Here is a 14,840-nt window from a genome sequence, read left to right on the forward strand (position 1 = left end):
GCGTAACCCAACACGCTTAGTCAGGCCTCGAGAAAAAAATAATAAATAAATAAATAAATAAAACAAATAAAATAAATAAATCATTAAAAAAAAAAAAAAAATAATAATAATAATAATAATAATAAAATAAAATAAATAGATAAAATTACAACAAAAAAACCCAAAAAACAAATAAATGAAAAATAATAGATAAATACATAAAAATACTACTATTAATTTTTTTTTTTTTTAAGCTGATAAATGAGCAAATAAATGTGAAACATGCAGACACACATTCACACACACACATGCATAACAGATATGCAACAGACATGCAGTTTCACAGATATGAAAGAACAATCAAATACACATAAACGTACATGAGCACCAACACACATACACACACACGCACACATTACCCTGCAATCCCCTCTCCCCCATCCTCCACACACTCATTTCTAGGCTACATATCGCAGCTTCCACAGTGCACAACCACCCCCTCTCCCCCACACACACATGCACACTTACTTTTACAAGCACACACACATACGCCCATATCCCCCAACCCCAACCCCACACACATGTATACAAATATATATATATATATGCACACCCGCACGTTCCAATATTCTGTTGCTCCCACAGTGTAGACATGCATAAACACACATACCTCATCTTCTACACACACACACACACACACACACACACACACACTCACTCACACATGCACGCACGTGCACAGAGCTCTCCTGACACGTGTACACTTACTCCCTCGCACACGTACACACGCACACAAACACACAGACACACACAGACATATAAACACACACATGCAGAGGCTGCCACTGATTGGCCACAAGAGGGGTAGGAAAAGATCTCTGATGCCAAGAATGTGGCGTCTAGGTGTTGCTCAGTCTATTGTATTTGGAAAAGCCCACAGAGACTCTGTTCCGTTTTGAAGAAATTTGTGCAATGTTGGCTTGGAAATGATGCCGATATTCGTTTGATTTGCAAAGCATCATGCTCTACCTTTCATGCTCGACTTACGGTCACTCCCTCTCTACCTTTATTTTCTTTGAGGCGATCGATGGTGTGATGGCCTTGTACCTGTTCTTTTTGGTATTCTTTGACTTTTCTGAGGATTTCCGATTTTCCTAGATGTAGGCCGCTCGTTGTTGTTGCGTTACCAGCAAGTCTGTCAGTTCGCTCATTTCCCTTAACACCTGCATGTCCCGGGCAGTATGACCATGACCATGTAAGTTTTTTAATCTGAAAGTTGTGCATTGCCTCATACCACTCTGGGCTTCCCATTCCACTTTCAATTTTCTGTATGAGATTCATTGAGTCCGTTAGAATCATGGCATGTTGATTTCCGGGCATATGGATAGATGATAGCCACTGGAGGGCATGTGTCACAACATCAACTTCCATCGTTCGGCTGGAGGTTGTGACTTTGTAGGCAGCATTCTCTTCCCTAATTGTTTTTGCCATTTTGTTTCGAAGTGAATCCCCAACCGGGTTGGTCTTTGGTGACTGAGCCATCTGTGTATATGATGATGTCCTCTTCTTTACTGTTTTCTTCTATGAGTAGCTTCACTTCTGCATCAGTTTTGCCCTCTGGCCATTCCCGATAATGTCTTCCTAAAGTGGGTGAAATGGCTGTGTTGAATAGATGACTGAGGTTTTCAGGGTTTTCCTCCCATTCTGTTGTTTCTTTCAGGTCTTGTAGTCAGCATACTAGTTGGATTGTGTCTTCTGCTTGCCCCATCCACGATCTTCCTTGTCCTAGACGGCTGCCGTTTGGTTCCTTGATTGCGTCATGCAGTGGGTTTTGAGGGTTTTCTAATGCTCTGAAGTAGGTCTTAACCTGTTCTAACTTTTTCTGGCCTGCACTGAAGGAAGGTCAAGCAGGTATCGTATGGTTTCTGTGGGCATGTCTTTTGTTGTTCCAAGGATCAGTCTCATTGCTTCATTTTGAACTCTTTCTAATTTTAGTAGGCTGCTTTGAGACAGTGTTGTCAGCCCAAGTCTGTAGTCAATCACACTGAGAACGAGTGACTGGTATAGCAGGAAGAGGTGGCATTGTTCAATACCTTCGGCTGCGATTGCTTTTAAGACTAAAAGACCCTTTTTGCATTTGAGAACAGTATTTTCCATATGTTTTCTGAAGGTCAGCATCCTGTCGAACTGCATTCAGTTTTCTCAATCTGAATTCTGTCGAATGACACAGGTGGTGGTGATTTGCTCGCTGTTCTGTTGTTGAGGGTGGGCAGCATTGATGTCATTGTTGCTGACTCCCTCACCCCTTCATCTCCACCACCAATGATTTCCCATTTCTTCACCCCTCATTTGAACTTGTCTAGCTCACCCTCACCCTTCCCTACACCTTTCACCTCCTCACCCTTTACCGCCTGCTCCCCAGTAACAAAAACAAACTGAAGGACTCAATGTCCATCGATGAGTTCCCTGAGTTTCTGGTCAGTTGCAACTCCCTGAAAGGCTCCTACATGATTGTGGGAGATTTCAACTTCCACTATGATGTGCCCAATAATACTCAAACTGCCAGACTTATTGACCTCCTCGACTCTTTTGGTCTAGTCCAAGCTGTCCGTGTCCCCACACACTGGTATGGCCATACACTGGACTGGGTCGTTCACAGTGCTGACAAGACCTTATAAAGTCCCTGACCGTCAACCACACCCTGCCCTCTGACCATGTGTGCCTCCAGTGTCAGCTGCACCTGTTGAGGCCCCATTTCTCGCCAGGTCTACATGCTGGCTAGGAATCTAGCTGGCGTCAACTTGGCCGCCTTTGACGAGGACCTCCAGGCCAGGCTTGTGTCCTGTCCCGCTGTTTCTGCCAATGACCTCAACCAGCTGCTGGCTGACCTGCTGGACTAGTACACCCCTGCCACCAGATGCAGGGTCTCCCAGTGCCCGCCGTCACTGTGGTTCTCCGACGCTGGCCCCCAGTTGCTGGAAGCAAAGCAAGAGCATTGCAGAGCCCAGAGACAGTGTCTGAAAACGAGCCTCACCATTCACAAACAGTTATTTCAGGCTGCTAACAAAGCTGTGAACAATTTAGTACACGCTGCTAAAACTGCATATTATAATGCCAAAATTGCTGCATGTGTCACCTCCAAAAAATTATATTTGATCACCAACAAACTCCTTGGCAAATCCAACCCCTCTCCCCTTCCCATCTTCCACAAGCACTTTCAGATTTCTTCACCAGTAGATCCTGGACCTCCGTCAGACTTTTGACTCTCATTCTGTCGCTCCCTCCGTCTTTCCTGACCCACCTTTCTTTGGCACCCCCTCACCTTTTTCCAGCCTGTCTCTGTTGACACTGTCAAGAGAATTATCAGACAGTCAAGCACTGAAACATGCGAACTTGACCCTCTTCCCGCTTCCTTCCTCAACCATTGCTTTGACATACTTCTTCCACACATCACTGCTGTTATTAACAACTCTCTTCTGTCTGTCTCCTTTCCCATCTGCTATCTTAAGGCCACTGCTAAAAAAACCCAGTCTCGATCCAGACTCACTAAAGAATTACAGGCCCATTTCTAATCTTCCCTTTTTCTCAAAAGTAACTGAGAAAGTTGTCCTTGCTCTCGACCACCTCAGCACCAATAACTTGAATTACCAATTTCAGTCTGCTTACCACACTGGTCATAGCACTGAGACATCCCTTCTCAAAACTGCGAATGATTTTATTAACTTCTCCTGACAATAACGGAATCTCTATTCTCTCCCTCTTTCCTCTTTCAGCCGCCTTTGATACCGTTGATCATCAGATTCTCCTCAACCATCTGAATTGCACTTCTGGAATCTGCAATCTTGCTCTCTCATGGTTCCGCTCTTATCTGTCTGACCGGTCCAATGTTGTTTCTGTTTGCAGTCTTTCATCCTCCCCTTCCGACGTACAGTTTGGTGTGCCACAAGGCTCTGTTCTTGGGCCCATTCTGTCTGTTCTTTACACATAACCGATTTCCATCGTCGTGAATCATCATTCGTTGTCCCATCATAGCTTTTCTGATGACAACCAGCTGTATATGTCAGGACCTCAGTCTCTCCTTCCCTCTCATTGACTCTACTCAGGCCTGCATCTCTGATCTGAAGACATGGATGACTGAAAACAAGCTAAAATTAAATGAGGATAAAACTGAAATCATGATTATCACCCCCACAAAGACTTTGCCACTCGGTCTCTCTGCCTTCCTCAGTCTCCCTCAGTGGCACCGACATTCCTCTTTCCTCTTCTGTCTGCAATCTTGGTGTCATACTCGACAAGTCTCTTTCCTATCAGCAACATGTTGCAAATATATGTAAACTGTGTTACTTTGATCACTCCATTCATCATCTCCTGACTAAAGATGCAACCAAAACTCGCCTCGGTGTCTTTGTGCTGTCCCGCCTGGATTATTGTAATTCCCTACTTGTCGGTTCACCCAGCTACCTCATTGCTAGGCTTCAGGAAGTCCATAACTATGCTGCTTGTCTTGTCTTTCATTCCTCTAAATTTGATCACGTCTCTCCTCTCCTTCATGCTTTACACTGGCTCCCAGTACAAGAAAGAATTACTTACAAAGCTGTCTCTGTTTCAAGTCCATTGAGGCTTCCAGTCCACAGTATCTTTCTGATCTCATTCATCCTTACATACCTTCATGAAATTGTTAGTTGTATTTTTGATTAGGTACTATTTACGATTGTGTGCTACGAGTTATGTGTGCGTGTGAGTGTGCGTGTGCTTGTGTGTATTGTGTGTGTGTGGAGGGCAGGGGGGTGTGGGGGTGGGGAATAATTTTTGATAAAGTTTGGTATCTTGTGATCAATTTCTTCCTTTTCAATATTTACATATGTGTTGTATTTGTAAACACCTGGGGCTTATTTTCTAGATTAGGCATAAATGCTCATAACAATAATAATAATAATGATAATAATAATTAAAAATATTTTCAGATGTACTCATTTCCCCAAGTGTCTTAGGTTTGGGTGTCTGGCTCCTGTTACTGTTTTTCCATGGTTTATTATGTTGACAGAGAACCTAAGAAGCTGGAGGAAGTTGGAGTGGGCTACACCTTCTACTGCACTGGGAAGCCAGATGGCACCCCAAGAACCTCAGGCGTGGGCTTTGCCATACGAACCAAATTTGCACAACAGCTTGACAGCCTTCCACGTGGGATAAACGACAGGCTGATGACCGTGTGTCTGAAGCTGTCCAAGGATACCTTCGCCACAGTCATCAGCTGCTATGCCCCGACAAAGACCAACCCTGATGACATCAAAGAAGCTTTCTACGAGGAGCTCAGCCGCACCATTTCAGCGGTAGACAGAAAGGACAGGCTGATCATCCTTGGGGATTTCAATGCCCACGTTGGCATGGACTTCTCCCCTTGGTGGCTTCTCTACCTGAGTGTGGCATGTTGGAGCAACCTGCAGAAAGTTGTCGGCAGTCAATGGCTGGGTTGGATCAGGCTGTGGGAGTGCACTTCATGTGCCTCCAGGTCACTGAGTCTCATTCTGTGGTGGAATTCCTAATGGAAGAGGGTTTCCATGGGGAAAATTTTTGCTGAAGGTTCTTTAGTGAGAATGGGGACCGGATCCACGACAGGCCTCTGGCTGTGTGTGGTGCGCACTAAGTCTGGGATGGAGCAGGGCGGGGGCAGGGAGGAAAGTGGCTCTAGATGTGTTGTACTGGCCATTTACATCAAATCACTGATCTGACATGCTTTTTCAGTATGGCCAACAGTAAAGTGAGAGCTATTATCAGCGGTTTCTGAATTGCAAAGGGAAATCATCTGCAGCTTAGTCTTTCATGAAGGACTATGTCTCTCAGACTAGAAGTCAAATTGCACTGGGACTTAGTGCTGCAGCCTTGACTATGTCTCCCAGACTAGGGGGCTAACTAGCCTTTGGGATCCGTCCCTATGGTGAGTCCTAAGGCCCTCTTGATTGAGGGACTGGGGATGCAACTTGGGCAAAACACTCTCTACTATAAATTGTATAATAAAATTCCAGCCCGAATAATCGGGGCAGCAGTTGCCTCCTCTGCTGATCTGATGGCCAATGTCGTACATGACTGATTATCATATACTGGTCCTCGGAGGACACCAGTCAGCATGGGAAAATTAGGAAACAGCTGCTGTGTGCTTGAGGGATGAAGGTGTCCACCATGCAGGTTAAGTTGAAATGTAAGGAAGCCGGAAGGAGCTGACAGGGTCTTGTGGTGCAACCATGTGCCTGAAAGACATAGTGCTTGCTTCCGAAGTGACAACAAAGTCATCCTCTGACAGGCCCTTGACTGAAGGCTGGGGCTCCATGATGGGATAGCCTGCCTAGGCTAGAAACCCTTGGAAGTGTCTCATTGGAAAGACAGTGCTTGAGAAGGAATGCCCATCTGTAACCACAGCAGTGGTTGTGTGTTGAAGCTGAAAGGATCGGGCAGGGAAGACCAAGTGCAGAAAATGCTTTCAAACGCCAATTGTTTGAGACATCGATGTTGGATCTCTGTTCAAGCAAGGCGATGGGGCGAACTAATGTGCTTGAATGTGGCATCTGCCATGTCGGTATGAGTGGGCAGAAAGGTATGCCCTTGTGGGTAATGAACGGTTCGTTGAGCTTTGTGAGACGCATCCGTCCTCGTCAATATGCCATTCTCCGGAGTGTAGAGGAAAACAATTATTACCCAGGCCTTCTGCTACTAGTGAGGAGTGGAAGAGATGGACTTAGGGTGATTGTCTCCTGCCCAGTGGGCAGTTTTTGGGCCTGCAAAAACTTGGAAGGAATGAAGGGCATGTGTGTCCGGAGTGGCACCTATAAGTTGGACTGCCTCATCCCTCCTTGTACCAGGTTAGGGCATCTCTAGCCCTGTGGGTGATTGTTGTAGGCAAATGAGTTGGGTTGCCTTGTCCCTCCATGCACCAAGAGAGGGCATCCTTAGCCCTGTGGGTGGGAAGGGAGTGTGTGTGGGTCCCTAAGGACTAGCCACTACTGATATGTGAAGGAGCATTCATTCAGGTGTGAATGAGGCAGTTTTGTCTGTGAGTGCAGTCGTCCTCCGAAAGCAAGGTAGGGATGAATTTATGAAAATGAATACATATATGTGCAATGGGATTATAAACTTCCAATAACTCTAGTGATGGTGTGAGGAATATGTCAATGACATGACAAGAGATCGAGTCATGAGAAATAAGCGGCTGTATAAGCAAACGTGTAGCATGCACAGATATACCCAAGTAAATGGGTAAGTGTGCATAATCCGTAATGGGAAGGAATCTGTGTATGCACCTATATATAAGAGATGTACATACACATATGAATAAAGTGCCAGTATGTAGACACAGAGATCTGGGCATGTGAACAGAATGACGCAATTGCAAATGTGTCTGTATTGCTATGTAGGGAATCTCAATGAACAGATGTCAATGAATAGAGATAGAAATAAAATTGTACATGTTAATATGAAAGTCGTATGAACCTATCCCGTAAGCGCACACACGTGTATACCGAGGGATACGTATACATCTATAAGTGTAAATAGTAATGTGTATAAATGTAGCAAGATATTCTATACATATATCTATATATATATCTATATATATATATATATCTCCCTCCTTCTAAATATATATATATATATATACAATATTTTTTATTGGGGGTGTGGGGGGGGGGTTAAATAATAAATCAAAAAGAATAGCTGGGGAAATGTTGTGATTTATTTCCTGTTATTGTGTATAACCAGAAGAGAACGGTAATAGGGATGGTTGCCTGCAGAGGACTGTGTGCAAGTGTGGGGGGATGAAGAACCCCAAAGTTCAGTGGCCAATAGCCTGAGAAACAGCAAGAAAGGTACAGTTGCTATGCAAAGTTGTGTAAAGTCCATGAATGGGCATCAGGACCCAATGAGAAACCGAAAAATCATCGTAGGTGGACAGCACGGGGGGCAGGAGTGACGTGCTGTGTCGGAGAAAGTAACTACAGCATCAACTGCCTAGGTTACAAATGCGGAGTTGCCTCCCTTGGCGCCGATAATCGTCAAAAAGGATGGTGTCTTTAGAGCACATATCCCCTGGCGTGATGTGTCCTCACTGTAGAGGGAGGAATGTCATGCTGCGTGTGAGAGTCCATGATTCAATGCCACAGTAACTGACACAGGTGAAAACAGCCGCAAGGGGAATAATTATAATGTCCCTTTGTGCCGTGGACATCCCAACCCAAATCGGTCACCATCAGACGCGAGACGGTCGGGGCATGTGGCATGACGGCGCCGTAATCCAGTGTGATGGGCGTCGTGGACGAGGGGGTGACAAGTCCATCGGCTTGCCGTGGGATGTGCATCCCCCTGTAGCTGGACAGCGGTCCAACCTCGCGAATAGCTCCTGCGAGAGGACCGACGTTCAGCTGTTGTGTGTTGACAGATAAAGGGATAGACAAGATCGGCCCGAGCACTGCAGAGAGGCAGGATCGAGTTATCAAGAGACACTCCGACGTGGAAGTGCCGATGCCGACATTAGTCTGGGTAACAGCAGAGTTAGGCGATGGGGCAGGAGAATCCAGCACTGCTGAAGTTCAATGGGCCGTGCACATACCTGCTCTGTGGGCGAGGGGCAGTGCAGGCGCAAGGTGTGGCACGGGGAAGCAGAGTGGTGCATAATTGCTGCAGCAAGTTAGCAATGAGTTGCTGATTGTTTGGTTGAGCAGCTTGCTGAGACGCCATTAGTGGATGGGAAACAGCAGCACTCAGCGGTGTGGCAGATGGGGTCATCACCGCATAGCTTGGTGGGACCGTGCACGCACCCGCACAGTAGGCGAGGAGCAGTGCCGGTGCAAGGAAAATAACTGCGATGGTCACCAGCAAGGGTGCCGAAGCAGAGGTTGCCTCCCTTGGATCGGGCACTCTGGACAAGGAGAGGGGTGCACGCATATGGACGTGTGTGTCCCCTAGTGGTCCACCTTCCTCCCTACACCAGGGGAGGGCATCCCTACGCGCCTCGGTCGCCACTGGATCCAAGACGGTCGAGGCATGCCATGTGATCCGATGTCACGGCCGCCACCACGGACACATCACACATAGGGCCCAGTCTAGCGTGCAGATCCACAACAAGCCTTTTTTTTTTTTTTTTCTTTTTTTTTGGTGGTATTGTTTCCCCAGAGGGAATGTGGCACATTCCATTGGTGCAACTGTGGGTATGGGTAAAGAGATAGAGGAGGTCGACTCGTACACTGCCGACTGGCAGGGCCGAGAAAACACGGATCGCGTCGAGTGCGTTCGCGGATCGATAAAAATGACATTAAAGGCAACACTGACCTGAGTGTGTGGCAACAAACCTCTAGAAGTCACCAGAGGAGGTGTAGGAGGTGGTGGAGGTCTGGAGTTGACCGGAGGGAGCGGAGGAGGCGGCGGGTTGGCGTTGTTGACAGGGCCAGGAGTAGAGGGCCCAGAGTGTCAGTGAATTGATTGCGATCGCGCCTGAATTTTAGCGTGACTGCCCAATCGAGCTACATAATTATGTGACCTGGTTGGAGACATAATTTGACAAAAAACAAGAATGCCAGAGAATCGACAGACAAGCAGAAAATACGAAAAAACTTAGCTGTATGAAGAGCACAGGAACAGGAGTCATAATGGCTGCTGGAAAAAGAGGGCGCTAGCCAGCGGAACAAAGGGGAGGTTACCTACTTCCAGGAGGTTATCGGCCGTAGTTGCTTTCGTTTTCTCCACATAGGCGGATAGTAGTTTGCACAGGACAAGTTTGCACAGGACAGGAATGTCAGACCCCTGCCGGAGTCTGCACTAGTTGGGTCACGGTTAAGTATGTGTAATTAAAAAAGAAATTGAATGGACGGTGTCATACTTTCTCAGTAAGTGGAAAGATAACTGAGCTTGTTGAACATGGATCTCTGCAGATCTATAAAAACGGACATATATTGCAGTGTTTTTGAGGCGATGGGAACATCTCCTTTACCTTGGACTTAGAAGAAATTTTTAAACGCCCAAGATATACCAAAATAATATGATTTAAATGGCATTATGACTGCCGCTGTATTTTTATTCCACTAAAGGAAAATGCTCACATAATAATTTTTTAACGTAAGCATTGAACCCATGTTATCGCAGTGGGTAAAACCACTCATTCTCGATCCAATTATCCATGGTTCAAATTTGTATTGAAGCACCCCACCCCCACGCCCCCATCCCCCTTTTTTATTCTTCTTGCAAAGCTGTGTTATGATTGTGATAAAGAATAGACAACAAATTTCAACAAATTTTTAATTCTTATAAGGTTTTTGTTTTTTTAAGTGTGTATCACAAGTGAGTCTTGAAGGCCTTGCCTTTCTTGTTTCTTTTTTTTTCCCATGCACGCAGAAGCGTGGTATCAAGTGCAAACATGAGTGATAAACTTCCGAGAAAGGAAGCATTGTCACCTCTTGCAATTTTTCGTCAAAAAGACTTTACTGATATCATGCTATCACAAAATATGTTTGGTGAACGCACTTTTCATCGCAAAATCACCAGAGAGCAAGGCAATGCGTTTATCTCCCACAGTTTTCAAGACACTGATGCACATGCAAGTAAACGAAATTCTGGTTCTGACAAATCTGAATTTGAGTACTTCTCTGAGATTTCTTTTTAGTTTGAGTTTTGTCACATACAAAATGACGTCACCAAACATAACCATGACAGAGAAATCAGAGAGAGCAACCAGGCCACAAAAGGTTATACATGCCAGAAACTACAAAAACAAAATTTCTCCATGCCCAAAACCAAAACAAAATTTCTACATGCCCGAAACTACCCAAAGTCAAGATGTTCTGTGCTGTATTTCAGGCATATGCAGGACGACTTGCACCCCTATGAGTGTGTGCGTGTGTGTGCACATAAATTTGTGCTGGAGTGTTTGGTTGGCTGACTGTAAAGGGCTATACATGTAAGTTTTTCTTTTTTGTTTTGTTTTTCAGTTTAGTGTTTAAATGCAAGTTTTAAATGTTGGTATTCACATAGTACAGTGCAACTGAGCATGTTTTACATGGAAAGGTGCTTTATAAAACAAATTATTATTATTATTATTATTACTATATTCATCATTTCAAGTGGATTGCCCGGTTGTTTCAAGAATGGTAATTTAACAAACAGGAAACAAGAGTAAGGTATGCTGTTTGGTTATCTCTGTTATTCTAACATTGTTGTTGCTCAGTTAACTTTGTGGGTCACATAGTTATTTAATCATAACAAAACTTTTTTTCTGAATGGTCCATTCGTTAACCTTTCTTTTTTTTTCTTTTTTTTTTACCTGTGTCTGTAAAAAAAATAATCTATAATTTTTTTTTTCTACACATACCACTTTTTTGTTATATTTACCCAGCAAATAAGATTTAGTTATTTGCCAAATTCCTAGTCAGGCTAAGGTTTAATAGAACATATTAACAAATAGTAAAGAGTGGTGACTCTCTCCATTCACAAGTTACACAACTCCAAGTCAGTGCTGCTTATGCTACCGATTCACCTAGCACACAGGTAAATAAAAGGTACATTGGAACAAACCCAGACACTGATTTGAAGTTGTGTACCTTGTGAATGGAGAGAGTTACCACTCTTTACTATTTGTTAATCATTTCATCTCCTGGCCTCATTATTTGTTAATTAAATAGAACATACTTTAATTGTACTCTGCAATCCACAGTTGAGTGTTGTTAACACACTTTATTTCATGTTTATGTTCTTTTCTTTCAATTGTTGGTAACCCTCCATACCCCATAAGGAAAATTTACATTGAATCTGCATCTTGCATGTGATTAACAATTTTTATTCACATTATAATTTGGCAGCCTGCATCTTCCCAAATGATATGTTGAATACCTGCTTTGGTACTTGTAGGATGGGGGTAATGGGGAGTGAATAAGAACACAGACACATGCAACATTCAGGCAGACACATATTTGCATCATGTGACAGAGTGTGTGTGTTGTCAAATGATGATAAACATTCACTGAATCACTCACAGACTGTTCCAGTCTCCCTTCTATCACTCACCTTCAAGCTCGCTGAACGACATCTCAGGCTTGCTGAACGTGAGTGACTTCCCTCTGTGACAATGTCAAGTTCATGCACACAAGACAAAGGGAAGATACCTCGAAGAGGGCCATTCTTTCCCTTCCACCAGTTGTCATCCACTTGCTCTGTACCCAGAATGATGTCCCCTGTAAAATGCAGGACACAATGAACATAATTGCTTTAATTCAATTTTTATTGTTACATTCAAAGACACCAAATCCCATGTCAAGTCAATCTTTTTTTCATGAGCAGGTTGTTTTTATCCATCATTTATGGTTTAAATTCAGTTTCAGTTTCAACTTCTCAAGGTGGTGTCACTGCGTTCGTACACTACACAACATCTGCTAGGCAGATGCCTGACCAGCAGCATAACCCAACTCCGGCCTTGAGTTCATGCATATCTTTGTGCACCTATCAGAGTGGATTTCTTCCACAGAATTTTGCCAGAGGACATCTTGGCCATGGGTTCTTTTTCAGTGCGCCAAGTGCTGCTCATGGAACCTTGGTTTATCGTCTCATCCGAATGACTAGACACTCAGTTTGATTTTCCTGTCAAACTTGGGAGAAAGTACAAGAGCGGAATTCAAACTCAGACCTTCAAAGACTAAGTATTGGCAGAGGAGCATCTTGACCACTCTGCCACCTTCCTCCTTTATTTATGATTTAGGCAGCCACACCTGTTTTATCCATCAAAAAAATTAAATTAAATTAAGCCCTTTCACTCCCACCCTCAGTATCAACCATTGTTTAGGAGTGATTGCATAATCTAGAGTCAGGATGGTCTTATAAATGGCAGAATTTCATTTGCAAATGGTGACTACCTTAAAGGCCTGCAAAGCGCTAGCGAAAAATCCCTGGGACATTCATTAAAATGCAGGCTCGCGGTTGGACAGTTTTATACCTGACCACTCCTGCTCTCGCTTCACCGACAGGATATCATGAGTCAGGAGAACCAATTTCTGGCTGCAAGACATGGGAAAGGAGTCTGGTCTGTTGATACTGTTTACACTGTGCAGCAGTGTCCCATTACCACTGTTTACTCTCACCAACACACACTACGCCTCATACCAATTCAAACAACGGTCATAGCCCAAGCTCCTGTACCCCCTCTCCCCCCACACTCCCCCACCCTCTCTCTCTCTCTCTCTCTGTGCTGATTTTTTCCATTTCAAATGATGAATGCCACATTTTGTTATCAATTTTAATAACTTGATTACCTGTTCTTCGTCTGTCTGTCTCCGGCTATCACACACACACACACACACACACACTCGCTCACACATTCACTTGTTCACCGGGTCCCTCTCATTCTTTCTCGCACAGACAAACTGAAATTCCAGACATCAGCGGCCAGATCCCCCATGACCTGGCCAGCAAGGTTTTCGTTGTCAGTGTGTTTACTTCACACTGATGGTGGCTGCTGAACTTAGAACCTGTGTGAAGCATATATGGACTGGATTGGTCCACCTCCGTCCTTTTGACTGACAGCACGAATTTCAAATTTGGAAGTAGGCCAAAGCAGAATTATTTTCTGAAAGTCGCTAAGCTGAGAAATTTTGCTGTAGATTTTTTATTCAGATGTTAGGGCGACATAAAAAATGTACTTATGCAAAATTATAGCTGTGTTTGTGGCCTGGCAGTATGTTTATTTCTGTGATGAAAAATGGATGTGGGGCTGTAATTTTCCCATCAGAACCTGAAAAGGAAAAGCTGAAGACACAAATCTTTTTACATGTTTTTTTTGTTTGTTTTTTGTTTGTTTGTTTTTTTTGGGGGGTTTGCGGGTCTTTAAGAGCGTCTGAAGCAATTTCATTGCAAGTTTTAGCTAGATTCTGCTGTGCTTTTTTATTTGTTTGAATGTTTATTTGTTTTGTAAAGCAGAAAGTTGTTGAGCATGTAAAAATGGCTGCCAAGGTAACAGAGCAGAAGAGGTGGCTATAATTTTGTTTGATTTGCTGCACAGCGGTGACAATAGTGACAACGAGAATGTGATAGAAAACAAGAGTATTATTGCTGTTGATCAAATGAAGCAAAATTCTGGTCATCCTGATGAGGTTACATCCTGTCATGTACATCAACAGGTAGGGGGCATGTTTGTATTGGAAGTGGGCATAGAACCCCCTCCCTTAATATGTTAACTCGAAGCCTTCATTTCAAGGTTTCGTTGACTGCCTCAACGTTGATGTTGAAGATCCTCTGTTTGTTGTGAGTGGAAAGAGATGTAGAGTTCCTCATTGGCCGCAGGGTGTTGAAGGCATGCCTCACTTTATTGATGCGGCTCTTGATGTCTTCATCCACCCCTCCATCCTTGCTCACTACGCTGCCAACGTAGACAAACACCTGCCTCAGTGATGTTTTTGCCTCTAAGATTGAGCTGATTTTGCCTCTTGTTTACATTCATGAGTTCTTTCCTCCTGGTATCAATTTTGAGACCTGTTTTCTCAGCTTCTTCAGACAGCTGGTTTAGCTTTTCCAAGGCAACTTGGCGTCAATGTGAGAGGAGACATGCATCCGTCTGCAATGTCCAGGTCTTCTAACTGCTTGGTGAGAGTCCACTGGATCCCTGTCCTTTTTCGGTGGTCTTCTTCATAATCCAGTCGTCAACAAGAAGGACAATAGTCAGTGAAAGCAGACCTGTTTGTGCCATGAAGGGGTCTGTCCATTTCCCACTGTGGATGACTTGGCAGGTCGAGTCTTTGTATGCTGGATGATGGAAATGAACTTTGGTGGTACGCCGTAGTGGTGCATCAACTTCCAGGTGACATTTCTGTCAACACTGTCGAAGGCTTTTTCAAAGTCGG

The 14,840-nt window shown here is 44.2% G+C and overlaps 1 protein-coding gene across 4 annotated transcripts in view; it reads right to left on the reverse strand.

Annotated features, from left to right (window-relative positions):
• LOC143286835 (dynamin-binding protein-like) overlaps positions 1–14,840 on the reverse strand; it is a 274,661-nt gene that overhangs the window by 230,485 nt on the left and 29,336 nt on the right. For all 4 annotated transcript variants that reach the window (XM_076594658.1, XM_076594659.1, XM_076594657.1 and 1 more), the window contains one exon: positions 12,019–12,185. In XM_076594658.1, coding sequence (XP_076450773.1) covers positions 12,019–12,185 — 167 coding nt within the window. The remainder of the gene's footprint in view (positions 1–12,018; positions 12,186–14,840) is intronic.

Source organism: Babylonia areolata, chromosome 10 (assembly GCF_041734735.1).
Source record: "Babylonia areolata isolate BAREFJ2019XMU chromosome 10, ASM4173473v1, whole genome shotgun sequence".
In the NCBI taxonomy this organism is placed as follows: Eukaryota; Metazoa; Mollusca; class Gastropoda; order Neogastropoda; family Buccinidae; genus Babylonia; species Babylonia areolata.